Source organism: Pristiophorus japonicus, chromosome 2 (assembly GCF_044704955.1).
Source record: "Pristiophorus japonicus isolate sPriJap1 chromosome 2, sPriJap1.hap1, whole genome shotgun sequence".
Taxonomy (NCBI): domain Eukaryota; kingdom Metazoa; phylum Chordata; class Chondrichthyes; family Pristiophoridae; genus Pristiophorus; species Pristiophorus japonicus.
The window spans coordinates 11,069,228-11,095,197 of NC_091978.1; the positions used below are offsets into that span (position 1 = coordinate 11,069,228).

Sequence of the window (25,970 nt, forward strand, 5' to 3'; positions counted from 1 at the left end):
TGCGAGGCCCCTTGGGGAAGAGTGACCATAATATGGTTGAATTCTTTATTAAGATGGAGAGTGACACAGTTAATTCAGAAACTCGAGTCCTGAACTTAAGGAAAGGTAACTTCGATGGTATGAGAGGTGAATTGGCTGGAATAGACTGGCAAAGGATACTTAAAGGGTTGACGGTGGATAAACAATGGCAAACATTTAAAGATCACATGGATGAACTTCAGCAATTGTACATCCCTGTCTGGAGTAAAAATAAAACGGGGAAAGTGGCTCAACCGTGGCTAACAAGGGAGTTAAAACCAAGGAAAAGGCATATAAATTGGCTAAAAAAAGCAACAAACCTGAGGACTGGGAGAAATTTAGAAATCAACAGAGGAGGACTAAGGGTTTAATTAAGAGGGGAACATAGAGTACGAGAGGAAGCTTGCCGGGAACATAAAAACTGACTGCAAAAGCTTCTATAAATATGTGAAGAGAAAAAGATTAGTGAAGACAAACACTGGGAACACTTCCCCCGCACCCAACCCGCCCCGTCCCGTCAGAATCCTTCCCAAATGCCGAACACCCCCGGATCCACGCCCCCGCGACGCCAACCACAACACAACCACCAACCGCCATCTGTGCAGTCAAGCCGTCCACCCCACTCCGAACACTCCCCGCACCGAGGCACAGAGCCCCCAGGCCTGCCCCTCCAACACACTTCGCCCCCCCCCCCACCCCCAGATCTTAAAAACTGTTATATCTCTAATTTTTTCAAGTTCTGATGAAAGTTGATCGACCTGAAACGTTAACTCTGTTTCTCTCACCACAGATGCTGCCTGACCCGCTGAGTGTTTCCAGCATTCTCTATTTTTATTTTACTATAGATTACTAGTCCAGTAACATAACCAGTATGCCACCCATACGCTTTAATACTTTTTTATATTTACCCCTGAGTGCAAATGAGTGAGTGAGACTCGGATTCAAATTGTGGTCTCTTCGGTGCTAAACCGCTCTTGTTGCATTTATAAATTTTAAAACTGCTTGTTAAAATGTCAGGTGTGCTGCTCTTGTACTGCAAAGCATTTTAATGGATGTTCCTTTGTTCAGGGAGACATTGGTGGCCAGAAGACACTTCAGAAAAGATGGACCTCCTTCCTCAAAGCCCGTTTGGTGTGCGCTGACAAGGCCAATGAGATGTATTTTGATAAGATTCACGATGTCTTTACCCTGCATTCCAACCCGGATGACACAGGTTCCACTGTTTTCTACGGAGTCTTTTCCACGAGATGGTAAGTAAGCTGATTTGGATAGCGCCACGCACTCTCATTACTCTATCCAATTTCCAAGTCTTTTACGCGGACTTTGTTCCTTTAGCCCTGAGGCACCATCACAGTTTTCTGCTCTCTTGAAAGCACTGGCATTTGCTCGGGTGTGGCTTCATGTGGCCACTCTTTGGGAGTCTGGGTAGTGAGTGTTGGCAGACGATTCTGTCCTTGATAAACCATCATTACCACATTAGGAGGGGTTTTAATAGAGTAAATGAAGAGAAACTTTCCAGTAGCAAGTGATTCAGTAATTAGAGGACACAGATTTAAGGTCATTGTCAAAAGAAACAGGGAGATGAGGAGAATTTTTTTTAACTCAGTGTTATCTGGAATGCACTGCCTGAAAGGGTGGTGGAAGCAGATTCAATAGTAACATTTGAAAGGGATTGCATAAATACTTGAAGGGGAAATGTTTGCAGGGCTCTGGGGAAAGAGCAGGAGAGCGGGACTAATTGGATAACTCTTTCAAAGAGCCAGCACAGACACGATTGGCCGAATGGCCTCCTTCTGTGCTTTAAGAGTCTACCTTTGAACTAGGTAAAGCAGATTAAAATGTAAACTGCTGACCTAAGCACAATGAGAGCTCTAAATATCTGTTTCAAGGCACTGCTAAGACCTTGCAACTATTGAAAAGACTGGATGCAGTGATGGGTGAAGCGTAGGAATTTCTGGATGGATGGGCTAAGACGGGCCAAATGGTCTTCCTCTGCTGTGTCTATCCTGTGATTTCCAGCTGTCATCTAGAGGTAGCAGCCTGTAATCAGAATTGCATTAAATGTTGTTTCTTTTTTTAGATTTCATGACAAATGAATAATTTAAATGTTGCATCATTTGTAACTACTGACCAAGCTGAACAAAGCAAACGCTGGCAAACCAGTCAGTGTGTTATCAAGATCCAGGCGTTCTCCCGTTAAAGTCAGTTGTCCCGGATTTTCCTCCTCACCGCAGTGCTGGTGGACCTTTAGCATGGTTGGGTTTTCTGGTCCGTCTGCCTGCCCCTTGCTTAAACCCTCGACCCCAGCCTGTTTCCTGGGGCCAAGCTGATTGAGGCATTTTGGCACCTCCGGGGTTCCTGTCTTGTTTTGGGGGAAGGAGTCGGAGTGAAATTGCTGCGGCACGTTCAGACCTTATTGAATTAAACTATCCAATTCCTTTACGATGCTTTATGTCAGTCGTGGCTCAGTGGTAGCATCCTCGGAAGGTTGTGAGTTCAAGGCCCACTCCACAGAGACTTGAGCGCATAGTCTAGGCTGACACTCTAGTGCAGTAATGAGGAAGTGCTGTCTTTTAGATGAGACGTTAAGCTCAGGTGGAAGCAAAAGATCCCATGATAGTATTCAAAGAACAGAAGGGGAGTTCTCCCTGGTCTCCTGGCCAATATTTAGCCCTCAACACATTATCTGATTATTATCGCATGACTATTTGTGAAGCAAATTGGCTGCCGCGTTTTCTACATCATCATCATCATAGGCGGTCTCTCGTATCTAGGATGACTTGCTGCGACGTCAAAAAGTGATGAGTTCATAAGTGTTTCAATAAAGGACCTAATATTTCCAGCCCCGAACTACATGTTGAAGGGTGGAAGATGCCTGTGCATGGATTTTTTTAACGTGTGGTGGCCATTGCACAGCTTGACAGAGCCAGGTCTTGGTCCAGTGGCAAGGATTAACCAGGACTACTGGAGACCAGCTCTGCTGCTCGAACCAAGTGCGCACACACATCGCAGTGTAGGCTGACCCATGTTGCCCCTGGGCCCTCGCCTCTTCTGGGCCCCAAACTCACGCCTCTCCTCGGCCCCGATCATGTCGCTGCACGATCACTCGCCACTCCTGCGCCCCAACCTCACCGCTCCTGCCCGTGCTCCAATCAGCGACTTGGACCTTGGTGACGTCCAATCCAGTCGCCCTCTTCACAGCCGTCGCTCTCCAGCACGTGCTATACCTTGAAGTGGTATGCTCCTTTGTAGGTCCTGACCTGCTGATGGTCCTTGCAGGTCGGGGCCACCGCGCGAAAAGCGTTTTCTACATTACAACAGCGACTACACTTCAAAAGTACTTCATTGGCTGTGAAGTGTTTTTTTGACATCATCATAGGCGGTACCTCGAAACAAGGATGACTTGCTTCCATGCCAAGAAAAGTACGAGTTCACTGGAGTTCCAATGAAGGACCCGAACTGCATGTTGAAGGGTGGAAGGTGCCTGTGTGTGGATTTTTTTAACGTGTGGTGACCGTTGCACACCAGCCACCACACGGGCTTGACAGAGCTAGGTCTTGGTCCAGTGGCAAGGATTAACCAGGACGACTGGAGACCAGCTCTGCTGCACGGACCGAGTGCACACATATATCGTAGTGTGGGCTAGCCCGTGCTGCCCCTGGGTCCCTGGTCCCAAACTCGCGCCTCTCCTGGGCCCCGATCATATCTCTACAGTCTCTCGCTGCTCCTGCTGTTACTGCCCACGCTCCAATCACCGACCTGGATCTTGATGACGTCACTCTTCACAGCCGTCGCCCTCCTGCATCAGCTCGCGCTGTACCTTGAAGTGGTACGCCTCCACGCTGCCCATGGCCGCTGCTCGCCGCTCCTTGTATGGCCCCGACCTGCCGCTGATGTTCCCACCTAGGTCGGGGCATCCACGCTGACATACTGAGGTCATGAAAGGCACTACATAAATCCAAGGTCTTCCTACTATTCCTTTATACCAAATCTACGACCAGTGTGTTGGGAGTCCCTTCCCTGATTTTGAAAGCTTGTATTGTGTTTGTCTTTTTGTGCGCCTATTTCCCAGCGAAAGAAACCTGAGCCCCCGTCGGTCCTTGCACTGTACCGAAACCGGGGTAAAGAGACAAGAGGCCCACATGCTTTTGGAAATCACTGTGCAAGGGAGGATGTCGGGAGTCGGCTTAGGAGGTGGTGGGGAGCAGCGATACCAGTTATCACAACTAACTGACTTGAAATGCTCATCATAGCTCATTTGTTGTCCCACTTTAAATCATATCCAGCACCTTTACTTTTAAAAAAATATTTTGTGCAAAATTGGAGGCGATAAAAGCCTAAATTACCCTCCGCCCAAAATGGGGTGCACCGACCGATTTTGAAGTGTTCCGTCCGCCCCAATGCATGGTGCGGACAATCTGGCGATTTTCAGCACTTGTTTACGGTCGGGAGAGGGGGGAAGTGCAGGCGGGTCGGAGCAGCCGTCGCTCCCGAGTCATCAGCGTGTACACGGACGTGCCGCCTTGCGCGACGCGTCACAACGCCCCTCCCCTTCAGTTAAAGGGGAGGGCCACTGTGAACCCTACCGCCACTTCAGTGGCAAATACTAGGCCACCAGGGGAGGGCTTCGGCCGGGCCGTCAACAGGCAGCCAAGCACCCCCTCTTGGGTGCCAGGCCACTGGCCCGGCTGAACCCGTGGCCGTCATTGTCGGGCTGACCTGGCAGTCGTCCGACAGTTATAATAAAATGGCGGCAGTGTGCCCTCTCGAAGGGCAGATGCGCCACCCAGCCATAAGAAGCTTCCTGCCGGAAAAAGCTGTCAGTGGCACCGACTGGCGGTCGATCCGCTCCCGCAGAGCAATTTTCCACGTGGGACGGAAACAGCGCCGCTGCTGGTCAGTAAGGGATCGAGGGGACGGCAACACAGGCGGAGTGGAGACGTTCTCCGCCAGGAAAATCCACAAAGGCAATTTTCAAAATGGCGGCCCCTCTACGCCGATCGAGCGGTGAGTGCTTACCAACACCTGAAAGTGACGACCACGGCACTTATTGAAGGGGGCAATTTTGGCCCCTAGATCTTTCCGGCGGTGTGGTAGCACTGGCAGGAGTGTGGCACGAAGGTATGCCCAGTAGGCTCTTGGCTGTCACTCTGACCCTGTCCCAAATCCCTGGGAGGGGAGTGGTCATTTAAATAATAGGGGAGGGGCAACAGAGGCCCCCAACCCACGGAGATGTTGACATTTTGGAGTGGCAACTTGCTACTCTTAAGAAGAGGAGCCAGAGTCTTGGGATTTGGCTGAAGATAATGGTCTACCAATATTTTTTTTACTTCGCCTCTGAAAGTACGGGAGTGCCAGTGCACTTCCACAGGGTCCGGATTTCTGTTCCTAGTAATAAGGGATAGAATTCTGGTGGATCTCAGGAATTGCACTTAGAACATTGTGTAATTTCTGGGCTAATATCACCAATTAAAGTCTTACGGGTAGAAATTGCATTGTGCCCCATTTGGAGGCAGTAACATCCGGGAGGCGGGACATTCTGTGCCAGGCACGGAAGTCCTGCCCCACTTGAAAAACCTTCCTTTCTGGGGCAGTAGCACGGCAAACGGGCCAGGAGGGGGACGCAGTGCTAAGCAGTGGGACGTGTAGCGCTGCCGCGTCAGAGGGTCTCTTCCCTTCATTAAAGGGAAGAGTCAAACCTGCAAACTCCGCAGATAAGAACCGGACCTCCATGGACCACCAGGTAGTGGAGGTGCTGTACCAACAGCCCGGCACTCAAGTAGAGTGTCGGGCTGAACGGTCACGGCACAGACCCCACGATCAGGGCGTCAAAGAAAAATGGCAACATTTTTAAAAACATGGCCGCCATCTCCCCTTTAACTAACGCCCTGCGAGTGGCCAGCAGTCCGGTTCAAGACCCCTGAAGCTGTCGCTGGCATCGCCCAGCGACAGCTTCAAGGGGCACGTCCCAATTTTTATTCTGGGGCGCTGCACACAGTGATGACGTCATCATCGCCAGCAGAACGGGGTGCTGCGGGTTACCGCCTCCTGTGGAATTTAGCGGGAGTCGTTAACGGAGCTGGGTCTGGGGAAAAAATGTCGTTTGCACCTCAAATGGGACAACCCAAATTCCTAGGCCTGGGAGAGTTTCTCTGTTGCTTCTTCGGACTACTCTGAATCTGTTCCTCCTCCCCCATCTCTGTTGTCCTTTGCGACCTCTGTCCTACAATATGATGTACTCTTGAGCCTTTGCCCTTGCTCGATTTGTGACCTCCAACAAACTATTTCTACTTAGTCAATCTGTGCTGTGATATTTTGTCTGTGGTGTGTGTGTAAATATTTTCTCCGTGCTGCCTCTGTTTTAATTGCCGTGTTTGGCACCCAGGTGGCTTAGCAGCATCTGGCTGGAGGTGGTTGCAATGCTGGGCTGTAGTTTAATCCATTGCTGACAGAGGGCTCAGGTATAAAAATAGCCTCATGGATTTTTTAACCCTTTTCCCTACTTAATTTTCTCTGGTCCTGCTCCTCCTCATCTCTTGAAGGTGCTGTCTATTGCTGGGATACAGTTGCACAGCTTCTAGCTGCACGCTTGTAACTCGTCCAAATGTATGTTTGTTTTGTGTGTAAGGCTGGGCAGGCTATTTGATTGGGAATAGTGGAGCGACATCACAGCCAAGCCCAGTCCTGTCCTCACACAGTATTCACAAATATGTTTTCTATCGGGAGGTATGGGGGGGGATGAAGGGGGATTCACTGTGAAGCTGTTATGAAAAATGTATCTCAGAATGTGACAGATGTTAAACCTTCGTATATTTTGTTAATTGACATTTGTGGCATGAGTTAAGAAAGTCGGGATTCTGCAGCTCGAGGTGCTTAGAAAGGAGCTTTCCAGCTTGTGAGGTTTGATGCTGATTACTTTGACACTGCATTCAAAACACTGTTGCAACATTTTTGTTTCAGAGTTCCAGCATTTGCAGTTTTTTTCTTTTTATTTGTTGTGTCAAAGCTGTTGTTATTGTGCTGCAGCTTTCTGAATTGAGAAACCCTCCTTCTCATTCTTTGGGTTTCGGAGCTTGGTTGTGATAAACCTGTCTCCAACTTAAATATGTGTGGCTATAATGTGGAAGCTGCCTCTGAGGGCAGAAATAGTATTCAAAGAAGTTGCAGAACTGAAAATATTCACTTCCTAGATGATGCTATTTTACCACTGCTTGTCATGGCCGAGTGGTAGCATACCCTCCGAGGAGTCAAAATGCTGTGGGTTCAAGTCCCACTGCGTGAATGGGTACTTAGTTGAAGTAACCAGGAGTGACGGTCATCTATGGAACTATATTCCAGAAAAGGGCAGGGGACAATTACTATTTTCTTGCAATGAGATCATCCATTATTCTACAAAGGAGTTAAATCAGCTGGATAGTTCCAGTGTGGGAGAAATTAAATACCTTCTTTAGTTTTAGTTTCCTTATTTAAGGAAGGATATTGGAGGCAGTTCAGAGAAGGTTCACTAGGTTGATACCTGAGATGGAGGTGTTGATTATGAGGAAAGGTTGAGCAGGTTGGGCCTATACTCATTGGTGTTTAGAAGAATGAGAGGTGATCTTATTGAAACATATAAGATACTGAGGGGGCTCGACATGGTAGATGCAGAGAGAACGTTTTCTCTCGTGGGGGAATCTAGAACTGGGGGCATAGTTTAAGAATAAGGGGTCGCCCATTTAAAACTGAGATGAGGAGGAATTTCTTCTCTGAGGGTTGTAAATCTATGGAATTCTCTGCCCCAGAGAGCTGTAGAGGCTGGCTCATTGAATATATTTAAGGCGGAGATAGACAGATTTTTGAGCGATAAGGGAGTGAAGGGTTATGGGGAGCAGGTGCGGAAGTGGAGCTGACTCCAAGGTCAGTTTAGCTATGATCTTATTGAATGAGGAAGCAAGCTCGAGGGGCCAAATGGCCTACTCTTGCTCCTATTTCTTATGTTCTTATGTTCATTCTTGGGATGTGGGCGTCACTGGTAAAGCCAGCATTTAATACCCATCCCTAGTTGCCTATAGTTCATGATATAACTGAATGACTTACGAGGCCATTTCAGAGAGCAGTTAATAGTCAAACACATTAGTGTGAAATAGGAGCAGGAATAGGCTATACGACCCCTCGAGCCTGCTCCGCCATTCAATAAGATCATGGCTGAAATTATACCTTAACTGCCAAAAAATCTATCGATCTCAGCCTTGAATATACTCAACAACTGAGCATCCACAGCCCTCTGGGGTACAGAATTCAAAAGATTCACAACCCTCTGAGTGAAAAAATTCCTCCTCAGCTCAGTCGTAGTGTGGGACTGGAGTCACATATAGGCCAGACCAGGTAAGTACGGCAAGTTTCCAGTTGGGGTTTTTGCGACGCTCTGATAGCCACATGCCCATTATTTTACTGATACCAGCTTTTTATTTCCAGATTTTTCTTAACTGAAGTCAAATTCTCAAACTGCCTTGCTGAGGTTGGAACTCATGTTTTCTGGCTTTTGGGCCTCTGGATTACGATAACCACTACGCTATCGTACACAATAATAATTCCCCCCCTCCCCACCCCACCACCCACCGCTACTGACCTTTGGACCTTTTCTGGGATACTGTCCTGCAGACTATCCAAGTACCCAAGAGGTGGGGCCTATACAGAGGCTGGCACTTGCAATCAGATCTCGAGCTTAGGCTAAAAAAATGATTAAGAAAGGGAAGATAGACTATGAAAGTAAACTAGCACGAAATATAAAAACAGATAGAAAGAGTTTCCACAGATATATAAAAGAAAAGAGTGGCTAAAGTAAAATGTTGGTCCCTTAGAAGACGAGACCGGAGAATTAGTAATGGGAAACATGGAGATGGCAGAAAATATTTTGTATCAGTCTTTACGGTAGAGGACACTAAAAATATCCCAACAGTGGATAGTCAAGGGGCTATGGGGGGGAGGAACTTAACACAATCACAATCACTAAGGAGATGGTACTCAGTAAGATAATAGGATAAATCCCCTGGACCTGATGGCTTGCATCCTAGGGTCTTAAGAGACGTAGCGGCAGGTGAAAGTGGATGTATTGGTTGTAATTTACAAAAATTCCCTGGATTCTGGGGAGGTCCTAGCAGATTGGAAAACTGCAAATGTAATGCCTCTATTTAAAAAAAGGAGGCAGATAAAAAGCAGGAAACTATAGATCAGTTAGCCTAACATCTGTGGTTGGGAAAATGTTGGATTCCATTATTAAAGAAGCAGTTTGGAAATACATAATTCAGTTAAGCAGAGTCAGCTTGGATTTATGAAGGAGAAGTCAAGTTTGACAAATTTGTTGGAATTCTTTGAGGATGTAATGAACAGGGTGGATAAAGGGGAACCAGTGGATGTGGTGTATTTGGACTTCCAGAAGGCATTTGACAAGGTGCCACATAAAAGGTCACTGCACAAGATAAAAGTTCACGGGGTTGGGGGTAATATATTATCATGGATAGAGGATTGGCTAACTAACAGAAAACAGAAAGTCGGGATAAATGGTTCATTCTCGGGTTGGCAATCAGTAACTAGTCTGTCCTCCCTGTAGTAAAAATAAAACAGGGAAGGTGGCTCAACCATGGCTAACAAGGGAAATTAAGGATAGTGTTAGATCCAAGGAAGAGCCATATAAATTGGCCAGGAAAAGCAGCAAACCTGAGGACTGGGAGAAATTTAGAATTCAGCAGAGGAGGACAAAGGGTTTAATTAGGAGGGGGAAAATAGAGTACGGGAGGAAGCTCGCCGGGAACATAAAAACTGATTGCAAAAGCTTCTATAGATATGTGAAGAGAAAAAGATTAGTGAAGACAAACGTAGGTCCCCTGCAGTTGGACTCAGGTGAATTTATAATGGGGAACAAAGAAATGGCAGACCAATTGAACAAATACTTTGGTTCTGTCTTCACGAAGGAAGACACAAGTAACCTTCCGGATGTACGAGGGGACTAAGGGTCTAGTGAGAAGGAGGAACTGAAGGATTTCCTTATTAGGCGGGAAATTTTGTTGGGGAAATTGATGGGATTGAAGGCCAATAAATACCCGGGGCCTGATAGTCTGCATTCCAGAGTACTTAAGGAAGTGGCTCTAGAAATAATGGATGCATTGGTGATCATTTTCCAACAGCCTATCGACTTTGGATCAGTTCCTATGGACTGGAGGTTAGCTAATGTAACACCACTTTTTAAAAAAGGAGGGAGAGACAAAACGGTAATTATAGACCGGTTAGCCTGACATCAGTAGTGGGGAAAATGTTGGATGAAATAGCAGCTCATTTGGAAAGCAGTGACAGGATCGGTCCAAGTCAGCATGGATTTATAAAGGGGAAATCATGCTTGACAAATCTTCTGGAATCTTTTGAGGATGTAACTAGTAGAGTGGACAAGGGAGAACCAGTGGATGTGGTGTATTTGGACTTTCAAAAGGTCTTTGACAAGGCCCCACATAAGAGATTGGTGTGCAAAATCAAAGCACATGGTATTGGGGGTAATGTATTGGCATGGATAGAGAATTGGTTGGCAGACAGGAAGCAGAGAGTCGGGATAAACGGGTCCTTTTCGGAATGGGAGGCAGTGACTAGTGGAGTGCCACAGGGCTCGGTGCTGGGACCCCAGTTCTTTACAATATATATTAATGATTTGGATGAAGGAATTGAGTGTAATATCTCCAAGTTTGCAGATGACACTAAACTGGGTGGCGGTGTGAGCTGTGAGGAGGATGCTAAGAGGCTGCAGGGTGATTTGGACAGTTTAGGTGAGTGGGCAAATGCATGGCAGATGCAGTATAATGTGGATAAATGTGAGGTTATCCACTTTGGTGGCAAAAACACGAAGGCAGAATATTATCTGATTGGTGGCAGATTAGGAAAGGGGGAGGTGCAACGAGACCTGGGTGTCATGGTTCATCAGCCATTGAAAGTTGGCATGCAGGTACAGCAGGCGGTGAAGAAGGCAAATGGCATGTTGGCCTTCATAGCTAGGGGATTTGAGTATAGGAGCAGGGAGGTCTTACTGCAATTGTACAGGGCCTTGGTGAGACCTCACCTGGAATATTGTGTGCAGTTTTGGTCTCCTAATCTGAGGAAGGACGTTCTTGCTATTGAGGGAGTGCAGAGAAGGTTCACCAGACTGATTCCAGGGATGACTGGACTGATATATGAGGAAAGACTGGGCCTTTATACACTGGAGTTTAGAAGGATGAGAGGGGATCTCATAGAAACGTATAAGATTCTGACGGGACTGGACAGGTTAGATGCGGGAAGAATGTTCCCGATGTTGGGTAAGTCCAGAACCAGGGAACACAATCTTAGGATAAGGGGTAGGCCATTTAGGACTGAGATGAGGAGAAACTTGTTTACTCAGAGAGTTGTTAACCTGTGGAATTCCCTGCCGCAGAGAGTTGTTGATGCCAGTTCATTGGATATATTCAAGAGGGAGTTAGATATGGCCCTTACGGCTAAAGGGATCAAGGGGTATAGAGAGAAAGCAGGAAAGGGGTGCTGAGGGGAATGATCAGCCATGATCTTATTGAATGGTGGTGCAGGCTCGAAGGGCCGAATGGCCTACTCCTGCACCTATTTTCTATGTTTTTATGTTTCCGCAGGAATCAGTGCTAGGACCCCAACTATTTACAATCTATATTAACAACTTGGATGAAGGGACCAAATGTAATGTAGCCAAGTTTGCTGATGATACAAAGATGGGAGAAAAAGCAATATGTGAGGAGGATACAAAAAACCTGCAAAAGGACATAGACAGGCTAAGTGAGTGAGCAAAAATTTGGCAGATGGAGTATAATGTTGGAAAGTATGAGATTTTGCACTTTGGCAGAAAAAAAATCGAAGAACAAGTTATTATTTAAATGGAGAAAAATTGCAAAGTGCTGCAGTACAGCGGGACCTGGGGGTCCTGGTGCATGAAACACAAAAGGTTCGTATGCAGGTACAGCAAGTGATCAGGAAGGCAAATGGAATCTTGGACTTTGTTGCAAAGCAGGGAAGTCTTGCTACAGTTATACAGGGTATTGGTGAGGCCACATCTGGAATACTGCGTACAGTTTTGGTTTCCATATTTAAGAAAGGATATACTTGCTTTGGAGGCAGTTCAGAGAAGTTAACTAGGATGATTCCGGAGATGAAGGGGTTGACTTATGAGGAAAGATTGTTTAGGTTGGGCTCTACTCATTGGAATTCAGAAGAATGAGAGGTGATCTTATCGAAACATATGAGGGGGCTTGACAAGGTGGATGCCGAGAGGATGTTTCCACTGATAGGGGAGACTAGAACTAGAGGGCATAATATTAGAATAAGGGGCCGCCCATTTAAAACAGAGATGAGGAGGAATTTCTTCTCTCAGAGGGTTGTAAATCTGTGGAATTTGCTGGCTCAGAGAGCTGTGGAAGTTGGGTCATTGAATAAATTTAATAGAGAGATAGACAGTTTCTTAACCGATAAGGGAATAAGGGGTTATGGGGAGCGGGCAGGGAAGTGGACGTGAGTCCATGACTGGATCAGCCATGATCGTATTAAATGGCGGAGCAGGGTTAAGGGGCTGTGTGGCCTACTCCTGTTCTTATTTCTTATGCTCCCCATAACCCCTTATTCCCTTATCGTTTAAGAAACTGCCTATTTCTATCTTAAAATATTCAATGTCCCAGCTTCCACAGCTCTCTGAGGCAGCGAATTCTACAGATTTACGATCCTTTGAAAGAAGAAATTCCTCATTTCTCTTTTAAATGGGCAGCCCCTTATTCTAAGATCATGTCCTCTAGTTCTAGTCTCCCCCATCAGTGGAAACATCCTCTCTGCATCCACCTTGTCAAGCCTCCTTATAATCTTATACATTTCGATAAGATCACCTCTCATTTTTCTGAATTCCAGTGATTAGAGGCCCAACCCACTCAACTTTTCCTCATAAGTGAACCCCCTCACCCCCGGAATCAACCTAGTGACCCTTCTCTGAACTGTCTCCAATGCAAGTATATCCTTTCGTAAACATGGAAACCAAAACAGCATGCAGTATTCCAGGTTTTGGCTCACCAATACCCTGTACAGCTGTAACAAGACTTCCTTGCTTTTATACTCCATTCCCTTCTCAATAAAGGCCAAGATACCATTGGCCTTCCTGATCACTTGCTCTACCTGCATACTATCCTTTTGTGTTACATGCACAAGTACCCCCAGGTCCCGCTGTACTGCGGCACTTTGCAATCTTTCTCCATTTAAATAATAACTTGCTCTTTGATTTTTTCTGCCAAAGTGCATGACCTCACACTTTCCAACATTATACTCCATCTGCCAAATTTTTGCCCACTCACTTAGCCTGTCTATGTCCTTTTGCAGATTTTTTGTTTGCTTTGCTCCAGCAAGTATTAATTGTAACACACCTGCAAGAAGTGAACTCTGCTGAAAATTTGGAAAGGAGTAGGGTCGAATCCTCTTTTCAACAGGAAGTAGAACAATGCTGTAGCACCCAAGTATCAGGAAACTGAAGACAGTCTAAACCTCTCCTGAACTAGTGTCTGAAAATCAGCCAATTACTAAAAAAAAAATTGTCATTGGTTTCTGCTGAAATCTAATTTTATCCTCTCGTGCCTCTTTATCTTGTGGTACCAGTGCTATCTAGAGTGACTGTGTAGTGTGCTCGGTGCTCTCAGTGTTGTGGAATCTGACGCAGTTTACATTATGTGGCAGATTTCATACTTTTGATTGCAGGGAAGTAATAACTCGTTTTTATTTGTGGTCACAACTTTCACTCGCTGGATCTTGATGTTCCCTGAGAACAAGAATGGCGGCCAGCATCGCTACCCCTTCATATCCGCCTTTGGCAACACTGAGGGTCTCCTGGAAACTCGCCACAAGATGATTCCTGGGTCTTCTGGTTCCAGCAGCATCACCCTATTTATAGTACTCCATACAATACTGAGGGAGGTCTGTCGAGTCAGATTTCCCCCAAGTGTCCTGGCCAATATTTATCCCTCAACCAACATCACTAAAACAGTTTATCTCATTGTGGTTTGTGTGAAAATTGGTTGCCGCTTTTCCCTATATTACAACAGCGACTATACTTCATTGGTTTGGGATGCCCTGAGGTCATGAGAGGTGCTATTTAAATGTGTGTTTTTTTAAGGTATGTGCAGTGCTAAATTTTGATGAACAAAAGTTATATGCTTCTCAGGTTCCATTTCACCCACGTACAGCAATCTTTGTAAGTGTGGTCGTCTGTCAATCCTTCACTGATTGTATGCTAATAGATTGTCTAGCTGACCAGTTTAATAATTGGTGCACTAGATCAGTCGACACATGGCTGGCTGGTTTCATTGCCCTGTAGATGAAAGGACCTGGAATTTTGTGAATAAATTGAAGAACAGATTTAAGGTAATTAGCAAAAGAACCAGAGGCGAGATGAGGAGCATTTTTCTTGCGCAGTGAGTTGTTATGATCTGGTATGCGCTGCCTGAAAAGGCGGTGGAAGTAGATTCAGTAGTAACTTTCAAAAGGGAATTGGATAAATATCGGAAGGGAAAAATTTGCAGGATTATGGGGAGAGAGCATATGAGTGGCATGGTGGGCCGAATGTCTCCTAGAAACATAGAAATTAGAGCAGGCCATTCGGCCCTTCGAGCCTGCACCACCATTCAATAAGATTATGGCTGATCATTCAACCTCACTATCCCTTTCCTGCTTTCTCTCCATACCCTGTAAGGGTCATATCTAACTCCCCTTTGAATATATCTAACGAACTGGCCTCAACAACTTTCTGCGGGAGAGAATTCCACAGGTTAACCACTCTCTGAGTGAAGAAGTTTCTTCTCATCTCGGTCCTAAATGGCTTACCCCTTATTCTTAAACTGTGACCCCTGGTTCTGGAACTCCCCAGCAACGGGAACATTCTTCCTGCCTCTAACTTGTCCAATCCCGTCAGAATTTTATATGTTTCTATGAGATCCCCTCTCATTCTTCTAAACTCCAGTGAATACAGGCCCAGTTGATCCAGTCTCTCCTCATATGTCAGTCCTGCCATCCCGGGAATCAATCTGGTGAACCTTCGCTGTACTCCCTCAATAGCAAGAACATCCTTCCTCAGATTAGGAGACCAAAACTGAACACAATATTCCAGGTGTGGCCTCACCAAGGCTCTGTACAACTGCAGTAAGACCTCCCTGTTCCGATACTCAAATCCTCTAGCTATGAAGACCAACATGCCATTTGCCTTCTTCACTGCCTGCTGTACCTGCATGCCAACTTTCAATGACTGATGTACCATGACACCCAGGTCTCGTTGCACCTCCCCTTTTCCTAATCTGTCACCGTTCAGATAATATTCTGTCTTCCGAATGGTGACAGATTAGTCTCCTGTGCTGTAACAATCTATGATAAATATTGAGGTAGGCTTGATAAATTGAGTAGTCTTTTATCATTCTACCCTTGCATGTGTTTTTATGATTTCCATATAGAGTTGAAGCTAGTGCTTTATGCAGTCAGTTTCTGATGTCGGGTGATGGGGAGTGACAGAGCAGTATCTTGGTGCCTGATTGGAGACATGAGGTGGGAGATAGACAGATTTTTGAAAGATAAGGAAGTCAAGGGTTATGGGGAGAGGGCAGGGAAGTGGAGTTGAGGCCAGGATCGGATCAGCCATGATCTTATTGAATGGCGGAGCAGACTCGAGTAGATGGCCTACTTCTGCTCTTATTTCTTATGCTCTTATGGGAGGTGGGGGAATGGGATTTAATTTGTAGGTGAGTCATACCTGACTACTCTCGTGGATCTTCAGACAACCTAGGAAGAGCCTCTGAATGGCTTATCTGTCAATCTCCTTGACCGGGATCTGTGTGCTGTATGGGATGGGCTTCCCTTTATTGGACTGAATGGTGGAACCTCCAACGGGTGGGTCTTTTTACGTGTCAAACATGATATTTACTGAGTAAAAGCTTCGGAACAAAATGAAAACTTATTGTTTCTTCCCTTTCCCCCCTCCCCATCGCCCCCCCACCCCCCAACCGTCTCTAGGGACAAACAAGATATTTCTGCAGTGTGCGCTTACAGAATTACAGATGTGCAGAAAGCTTTCGATGGACAATTTATGGAGTATAAAAGGGACGTCGACAAATGGGACGTATTTAGAGGTGAAATCCCGGATCCACGACCTGGCACAGTAAGTGGGGGGCCAGTTACAGTAAGAGACTGTCGGCCATTAGAAGTGAAAGGATATATTTTGTAATAAGGGAAATAGTTAGATTTGGTGTCTTGGGTGTTAGAGCCAGTGTGGGTCCAAGCTTCGATGCTTGGGTTTTGCTGGTCTCGTTATGAGAGAAGGTGAAACTCATGCACAGTTTCCACCCCTGAATGATGTTGGAAGCAATATTCCTTGTCATTTTTCTTTTAGTGCGCAGGCCCTTTAAGTAGCTGCGCGGCCCATTTTGCGCATGCATGGCTATTACCATTGTAAAGCTGGTGAGCGGCTTGCGCGGGACCTCCAGACCACTACGCAGCCGCGCAGCTTAACAGAAACGTTGGCTGGAAGTGCACCTGACTGGATGCCCCTCAAGGTCTAATGGCCTGCTTACTCTTGTTCTCATGAAGGACACTGATTTGGCTGAACTACAAAGAGCGCACAAGGAACTGTGTCTCAGTTCCTTGTAACTGCAACAGTCTGCACCTTCAGGAGAGGAAAGGATGATAACAAAAAAAGGCTGTTCCCAGCGGGAGGGGCTGGACAGAGTGCAAACATTCCCGCTAGCATTGTGAAAAACATAACTGGAATTTAGCAGTAGTGTCACAGAACATTAAAGACCACGGTCTTACAAAAATCAAATTGTTATAGAGACTTGTGGTCAACATTAACATAAATTTTTCCCTATATGTTTCCATTGGTTTTAATACAGGAGCTGAGAACACAGGCAGGGAGGGGTTACTGAGTGACTGTGTGAGGGAGTTGGATTAACATCAGTAGAGATACAGTCAGTAACACAGGGTGCTGGGGGAGGGGTTACTGAGTGACAGAGAGAGGGAGCTGGATTAACATCAGTAGAGATACAGTCAGTAACACAGGGTGCTGGGGGAGGGGTTACTGAGTGACAGTGTGAGGGAGCTGGATTAACATCAATACAGATACAGTCAGTAACACAGAGCGCTGGAGGAGGGATTACTGAGTGACAGAGAGAGGGAGCTGGATTAACATCAGTAGAGATACAGTCAGTAACACAGGGTGCTGGGGGAGAGGGGTTACTGAGTGACAGTGTGAGGGAGCTGGATTAACATCAGTACAGATACAGTCAGTAACACACAGCGTTCGGGGCGAGAGGTTACTGAGTGACCGTGTGAGGGAGCTGGATTAACATCAGTAGAGATACAGTTTGACAGTAACTAAGATCAGTAAAGATGCAGACATCACTGAAGATCATAAACCAGGTGATGCTGAAAAAATTGATCTTTTCCTCTGTTTATTTTTTGTTCAGTGCATCACTAGCCAGTTGAAGGAGAGGGGGTATAACACATCCTTGGACCTGCCGGATAACGTGCTGATGTTTGTTCGAGACCATCTTCTGATGGCTGATTTTATCAGCCCCATTGGTGGGAAGCCACTTCTCATTATGAGGGACACCCTGTATTCCAAGATCACTGTCCAGAGAATGAGTGGCAGCAACGGGACAGGATACGAGGTTTTGTATCTTGGTACAGGTGAGGAAGACTAATCTGTCGTCTTATACGTCAATGCCTTGCTCTCTCTTCTGGTACTTGGAATCTAACTAAACAGAGTGATCTACCTCCCTGGCTGAATACTTGGAAGTGTTGAGCATTGTAACACTACCCTTCTAACTCTGGGATGTGGGTTGGATCCTGATCAGAAAAGAAGTCTCCCCTCTCTGCTTTTGAAAAATCCTGGACATGCCCCATGTGGTGTTGCACTTTCCTGCACCCAGAATTAATCTTTACTGAAATCCTCGTGACAACACTGGCATTATACCAGGTAGGGAACTATTGGTTTAGTTGCCCTTAGCTGGGTGTGGCGAAAGAGGTGTCATCATTGGTCTCAGTCAATAGTAACACCCCTACTGTTGTTGTGGGTTCAAGGCCCACTTCAGGGACTTGAGTGCAAAATCTAGGCTGACACCCCAGTGCAGTACTGAGGGAGCACTGCACTGTTGGAGGTGCCGTTTTTTTGATGAGGCGTTAAACCGAGGCCCCGTCTGCCCTCTAAGGTGGACATCAAAGATCCCAAGGTACTATTTCAAAGAAGAACGGGGGAGTTATCTCTGGTGTCTTGCCCAATATTTATCCCTCAATCGACATAACAAAAACAGATTATCTAGTTATTATCACATTGCTGTTTGAGAGATTGCTGGCTGCCGCATTTCCTACATTACAACAGTGACTATACTCCAAAAAGTACTTCATTGGCTGTAAAGTGCTTTGAGACGTCCGGTGGTCATGAAAAACGCTTTATGAAAGCAAGTCTTTCTTTACTGTTGCCCCAGCTGGGCAAGAGAGGGAAGAGGATTCCTGATGTTTGTGTGTTGGACATCTGGTTAGCCTCTGCTGTGACACTACCCCACAGTAGAGTGACCATCTTCAGAATGTTATTTTGCCTCCATTATCTCTTTTAAAAGATCTCTCTGTGCTTTATTCCCTGGGGGAGAAGTCAGGTGATCCATTCCTCAGTCTCTGGTAGGACCATCTCCCTAACTCTCATTTGGAGACCATTATTTTCCAAATTCTCCATCTTACCCAAACTCAGTGTCTCCCTGATGACACAGAGTAAATTGGAGTTTCACCACACAACCCTTGTCCATTTGCAAGCTCATCAGAGGGTCGGTTTTCTTGAAGGGAAAAAGAATCGCAAGGCTACAGGGAAAGTGCAGGGGAGTGAGACTAGTTGAGAGTCGGCATGGGCTCGATGGGCTGAATGGCCTTCTTCCATGCTGTAACCATTCAATGATTCTATAATCCATGGGGCTCAGATTTAAGATAATTGGCAAAATAACCAGAGGGGAGATGAGATTTTTTTTTTATGCAGTGAGTTGTTGTGATCTGGAATGCACTGCGTGAAAGGTTGGTAGAAGCTGATTCAATAGTAACTTTCAAAAGGGAATTGGATAAATACTTGAAAAGGAAAATTTGCAGGGCTATGGGGAAAGAGCAGGGATGTGGGACTAATTGGATATATCTTCCAAAGAGCCGAATGTTCTCTTTCTATGCTGTATGATTCTATAATTCTTTGATTTTAAACATGCTAATGGTGCAGTACCAGTACCAGTGAAGGTGATTATATTTTTAGAAGCATAATATGTAGTCATCGATGTAAATTCAGAAGTAAACTCTGCATCTCTGGGCTGCATCGACCAGGAAAGTCCCAGTTTCAATCCCCAGTTGGTACTGAGTCAGCTGATCTCGGTTGGGGTAAGGGTCAGGGAATGGAAGGGAAAATTGCACAGCGATCTTGATCTCGATCACAATTCAGTTACCTTCCACTTTCCCTTTGCTGAAAAATACGTGAGTGGATATCAGATCAGGATCAGGTCCCGGCTAGAATGTCCTCCACTCTCTGGTAACGGACTGACATTTACTGTATATGAACAGTGAAAATTTGGACAAGATCCCAGAAACCCAACTGTACTCCACCGATGGAGTCGGTGCTCCTTGGGGGAGAGGTAGAGGTGCAGTGGAAGAGTCATCATCATCATAGGCAGTCCCTCGGAATCGAGGAAGAGTTGCTTCCACTCTTAAAATGAGTCCTTAGGTGGCTGAACAGTCCAATACGGGAACTACAGTTTCTGTCACAGGTGGGACAGATAGTCGTTGAGGGAAAGGGAGGGTGGGACAGGTTTGCCGCATGCTCTTTCCGCTGCCTGCGCTTGTTTTCTGCATGCTCTCGGCGATGAGACTCGAGGTGCTCAGCGCCCTCCCGGATGCTCTTCCTCCACTTAGGGTGGTCTTTGGCCAGGGACTCCCAGGTGTCAGTGAGGATGTTGCACTTTATCAGGGAGGCTTTGAGGGTGTCCCTGTAACGTTTCCTCTGCCCACCTTTGGCTTGTTTGCCGTGAAGGAGTTCCGAGTAGAGCGCTTGCTTTAGGAATCTCGTGTCTGACATGCGGACAATGTGGCCTGCCCAGCGGAGCTGATCACATGTGATGAGTGCTTCAATGCTGGGGATGTTTATAGCATATAGTGTAGTGTATTAGAGCTTTCGTCTGGTGTAGAGAGTAATATGTCCTTACTATACAGTATAAATGCACACGAGGCCCATACTTGAGAGAAGATCACTCTGTGACCTGTTACCTTTATTACCAAGACCTCAAGAGGCAGACGGTGGGTGGAGCTTCCCCTTTTATACCGGAAAGTCCAGGTTAGGAGTGTCTCCCACAAGTTCGCCCCCTGTGGTCAGTGTTCTCAAGGTGTACAACTTAGGTCAGCTTATACATGGGTTACAATGACAGTTGAATACATGACATCACCTCCGCCCCAAAGTCTGATTGGGATCACAGGTTAAGTCTCTCTGGTGGTTTACACTCCCTTGTAGAGCGCCTGAGTTGGGGCTCCAGTTGTTGGGCGCTGGCCTGAGTGTCTGCTGTTTGCGGTGCCTCAGGCCTGTCCGGACTGCCCACAGTGACTGCCCACTTGGTTCCGGTGTTCGGTCACCTGTGGTGGAGTAAACTCTACGTCGTGTTCTTCCTCTGCTTCTTCTATGGGGTTGCTGAACCTCCTTTTAGTTTTGTCATGTATCTCACATTATTGTATATAACTGGACCTTACCATGCTATACATGACTGTAACTGGATATGACCTGTAATAATAAGCATACCTTACCACTAGGGGTGCACTTGCAGGAGACACTCCATACCTGTCCCACTGAGGTATATAAAGGGAGGTCTCAGGCAAGTGCAGCACTGGAGAGCTGGAATTAAAGGTGCAGGTCCTGAGTGACCTTGACTTCAGCCTGTATCTCGTGTAAGTCAGTACATTAGAGTCAGGACTTAACAGTGGCGACGAGTTACGGGATCACAGAATCCACAGAATGGCTACCAACAGCTCAGATGAGAAATACAATGCTGGAGACAATTGGGATGACTTTATAGAAAAGCTCCAGCAAAGCTTTGTGACCAAAGACTGGCTGGGCGACGATAAGGCAGAGAAGAGAAGAGCCCATCTCTTGACCAGCTGTGGCTCGAAAACATATGCTTTAATGAAGGACCTGCTGGCACCCGAGAAACCAGCAAGCAAGTCGTTTGAGGAGTTGAGCACACTGGTGAGAGACCACCTGAAGCCAGTGAGCAGCCTACACATGGCCAGACATAGGTTCTACAACTACAGACGCTGTGTGGGCGAAAGCATACCCGACTTCATGGCGGAACTTCGGAGGCTGGAAAGTTCATGTGAGTTCCCCGATGAACTAAGGAGAGAAGTACTGGGAGACTTTTTTATTGAAGGAATAGGCCACGCAGGCATATTCCGAAAGCTTATAGAGACTAAGAACTTGACTCTAGAGGCAGCAGGCGTTCTTGGCAGGCAAAGAAGAAACGAGGCTGATCTATACTTTGGGTACGACAACCAACGAGGCATCGGAACAAGGGATTCACATTGTGAAACAAACCGCTACCCCCACACACACACAAAGGCAGAATAGCAGGCCTTCAACAGCAGACAGTGGTGCCAGAAGCCATCAAAATCAAGGGCCACGTGAACGGCCGGCCGATCATACCTCATTAACCCACAATGTGAGCAATCAACAACAGATTGAGAGAAGCTCAAGGGAGATCAGCCTGATGCAGCTCATCCTTCGGAAACAATGGAAACGGTCTGTGTTGGAGATGTGGGGGAAGGCACTCAACTAGGGTGTGTCGATTTCAGCATGCCGTTTGCAGAAACTGCAACTACACAGGGCATCTGGTTCGCATGTGCAGAAAAACAGCAGCTCGGCTGGTATACAAATCGGAAGGGTCGGAAAGCGGACCAGAAGGCGGTTGGAACAGTGCATGGGACGCCGAGGTACAGCGGGTTAACACGATCAATGTCCACTGTTGTTACACCAAGACGCCTCCAATTATGATGAGGGTTCTACTCAACGGGATACCCGTCAACATGGAACTGGACACGGGGGCCAGTCAATCCCTCATGAGCGTTCAACAATTTGAACAGCTGTGGCCGCACAAAAGCAACAGGCCAAAACTCACAAAGATCGACACCAAACTAAGGACTTACACTAAAGAAATTGTCCCAGTCCTTGGCAGCGCCATGCTCTCAGTCACACACAAAGGGATGGTGCACCGACTTTCCCTGTAGATTGTCCCCGGGGATCTCCCAGCCCTGTTGGGGAGGAGCTGGCAGCAGAACTTAATTGGAAGGATGATGTTCACGCCATGTCGTCAGAGGAACGGACCTCCTGCTCAACAGTTCTAAGCCGTTTTGAACATCTCTTTCAGCCAGGTGTGGGCATCTTCAAAGGGGCTAAAGTTAGAATCTACATCACACACAATGCCAGACCAGTCCATCACAAGGCTAGAGCTGTGCCTTATGTGATGAGGTAAAAGATTGAAAACGAACTGGACCGGCTTCTGCGGAATGGCATAATTTCTCCCGTGGAATTCAGCGACTGGGCAAGTCCCATCGTCCCCGTCATGAAGCCTGATGGATCCGTGTGAATCTATGGGGATTACAAGTCTACCATAAACAGAGTCTCACTACAGGACCAATACCCGCTGCCCAGAGCGGAGGACCTATTTGCCACGTTGGCTGGAGGAAAACTTTTCTCGAAACTTGACCTCACATCTGCGTATATGACGCAAGAACTGACCGAAGAGTCTAAGCTACTCACCACCATCAACACACATCGAGGCCTTTTTGTGAACAATCGATGCCCATTTGGCATGAGGTCGGCAGCTGCTATATTCCAGCGCATGATGGAAAGTCTGCTTAAGTCCATCCCTGGGACGGTTGTGTTTCAAGATGACATACTCATCACGGGCAGGGACACCGACTCTCATCTCCGCAATCTTGAGGAAGTACGAAGTCGATTAGATCGGGTAGGCCTAAGAGTTAAGAAATCCAAGTGTCTGTTTCTTGCGCCTGAGGTTGAATTTTTGGGCAGAAGGATTGCCGCTGATGGAATCCGACCAACCGAATCCAAAACCGAAGCAATTCGCCTGGCACCCAGGCCCCGAATGTCTTGGAACTGCGCGCCTTTCTCGGGCTACTCAGTTACTTTGGGAACTTTATGCAGAACTTGAGCACGCTGCTGGAGCCTCTCCACGTGCTACTCAGAAAGGGGCACGATTGGTTTTGGGGGGCGCCCAGGAACACGCCTTCAATAAGGCACGCAACCTTCTATGTTCCAAGAGTGTTTTAGCCTTTTTTGACCCAGGTAAAAAGTTAGTCCTTACGTGTGATGCGTCAGCGTACGGGGTCGGGTGTTTTTTACAGCACGTCAATGATGCGGGTAAGTTGCAGCCCGTTGCTTATGCCTTCAGGTCACTTTCGCGGGCGGAGCGCGGGTACGGTATGGTTGAGAAGGAGGTGCTCGCGTGCGTGTACGGTGTCAAAAAGATGCACCAATACCTTTTCGGGGCCAAGTTCGCGTTAGAAACCGACCACAAACCCCTCACTTCCCTACTATCCGAGTGCAAGGCAATCAACGGCAACGCCTCGGTGCGCATTCAGCAGTGGGCACTCATGCTGGCGGCTTACGACTACACGATAAGGCACAGACCAGGCACAGACAACTGTGCCGACGCGCTTAGCAGGCTATCCCTGGCGACCACAGAAGGGTCCGACGAACAGGACTGTGAGATGGTCTTGGCAATCAATGCCTTTGAATCTACAGGTTCGCCCATGACGGCTCACCAAATCAGAGCCTGGACAACCAGCAACCCCACGTTATCTCTAGTTAAAAGATGCGTTTTAACCGGTGACTGGGCAGAGGCTCGCGATGCCTGCTCCGAGGAGGTCAAACCCTTCCATAGGTGCATGCATGAACTCTCACTACAGGCAGACTGCCTGATGTGGGGCAGCCGAGTAGTTATGCCCTTACGAGGCAGGGAGGCGTTTGTCTGGGAGCTCCATCGCGAGCACCCGGGGATCGTCCTTATGAAGGCCATAGCCAGATCTCATGTCTGGTGGCCTGGCATTGACGCGGACTTGGAGCTCTGCATCCGTTGGTACACCATTTGTGCCCAACTCAGTAATGCCCCCAGGGAGGCCCCCCCGCTAAGCCTCTGGCCCTGGCCCACCAAACTGTGGCCGTGGGTGCATGTAGACTATGCGGGCCCACTCATGGGCAAAATGTTCCTCATAGTCGGTGATGCATTTTCAAAATGGATCGAGTGCACTATTTTAAACTCGAGCACCACCTCCATCACTGTGGAGAGCCTTAGAACCATGTTTGCAACGCACGGCATTCCTGACATATTGGTCAGTGATAATGGTCCGTGCTTCACCAGCGCAGAATTTCACGATTTCATAGTTGACCACGGTATAAATCACGTTAAGACGGCACCTTTCAAGCTGGCCTCCAATGGCCAGGCAGAGCGAGCAGTGCAGATCATTAAACAAGGCATGCTCAGAATCCAAGGTCCCATGCTGCAGAGCCGTCTGTTGCGACTGCTGCTGGCATACAGATCTCGTCCGCATTCGTTGATTGGGGTTCCCCTCGCGCAACTATTGATGAAACGAACCTTAAAGACCAGGCTCTCGTTAATCCTCCCAGATATGCATGAAATTGTTGAGGCTAAGCGTCAAAAGCTAATTGAGTACCATGACCGAAATTCGAGGGGGAGATGGAATGAGATAGGGGACAAAGTGTTGTGCTAAACTATGGCCGGGGTCCCAAATGGCTTGCATGGACAGTAACAGACAAAGAGGGAAACATGCTACTGGTTGTACAAATGGACAATGGCCAAACCTGCCGGAGGCATATAGACCAAGTAAAAAGTAGATTCACTGATAACACTGAAGAACCAGAGGCAGACTACAATGTGGAACTCACACCACACCTGGTGGACAGACAGGTGGAACAACCTGAGGAAAGGGCAGTCTCAACAGACAGCCCAGGCGAGATACCAGCAATCACACCGAACGAAAAACAGGCGCTAAGGCAAACAACTGAACCACAACTAAGACGCTCCACGCGAGAGCGCAGACCACCTGAGAGACTGAATCTATAAAGGCAAAAAGACCTTGGGGGAGGGTGATGTCATGTATCTCACATTACTGTATATAACTGTACCTTACCATGCTATACATGACTGTAACTGGATAGGACCTGTAACAATAAGCATACCTTACCACCAGGGGTGCACTTGCAGGAGACACTCCATACCTGTCCCACTGTGGTATATAAAGGGAGGTCTCAGGCAAGTGCAGCACTGGAGAGCTGGAATTAAAGGTGCAGGTCCTGAGTGACCTTCAGCATGTGTCTCGTGTAAGTCAGTACATTAGAGTCAGGACTTAACAAGTTTGATCCACGCGTTTGCGGCAGTTTAACTACCAAAACCCTATTCCCCTCTTTGGCAATCACGGTGCCTGCAAGCCATTTGGGCCCTACAGCGTAATTAAGGACAAAAACAGGGTCATTGACATCAATACATCGCGCCCTCACATTCCTGTCATGGTCGTCACATTGTGACTGACGCCTGCTCTCAACAATTTCTTTCATAGTTGGGTGTATAAGGGGTAACCTGGTTTTGAGCGTCCTTTTCGTTAGCAGCTCTGCGGGTGGAACCCCTGTGAGCGAGTGTGATCTGGATCTATTGGCCAACAGGAGGCGTGATAAGCGGGTTTGTAGGGAACCCCCTTGGATTCTGAGCATCCCCTGTTTGATTATCTGCACTGCTCGTTCCGCCTAGCCATTTGAGGCCGGCTTGAATGGTGCCGTTCTGACATGGTTGATTCCATTGCCTGCCATGAAGTCCTGGAATTCAGTG

General features: G+C 47.1%; 1 protein-coding gene across 1 annotated transcript in view; it reads left to right on the plus strand.

Moving 5' to 3' along the window:
* The window catches only part of sema4f (sema domain, immunoglobulin domain (Ig), transmembrane domain (TM) and short cytoplasmic domain, (semaphorin) 4F), a 247,642-nt gene that overhangs the window by 197,649 nt on the left and 24,023 nt on the right, over positions 1–25,970 (plus strand). Inside the window, exons 8-10 of the mRNA XM_070866783.1 lie at positions 1,087–1,268; positions 16,066–16,210; positions 17,514–17,736. Coding sequence (XP_070722884.1) covers positions 1,087–1,268; positions 16,066–16,210; positions 17,514–17,736 — 550 coding nt within the window. The remainder of the gene's footprint in view (positions 1–1,086; positions 1,269–16,065; positions 16,211–17,513; positions 17,737–25,970) is intronic.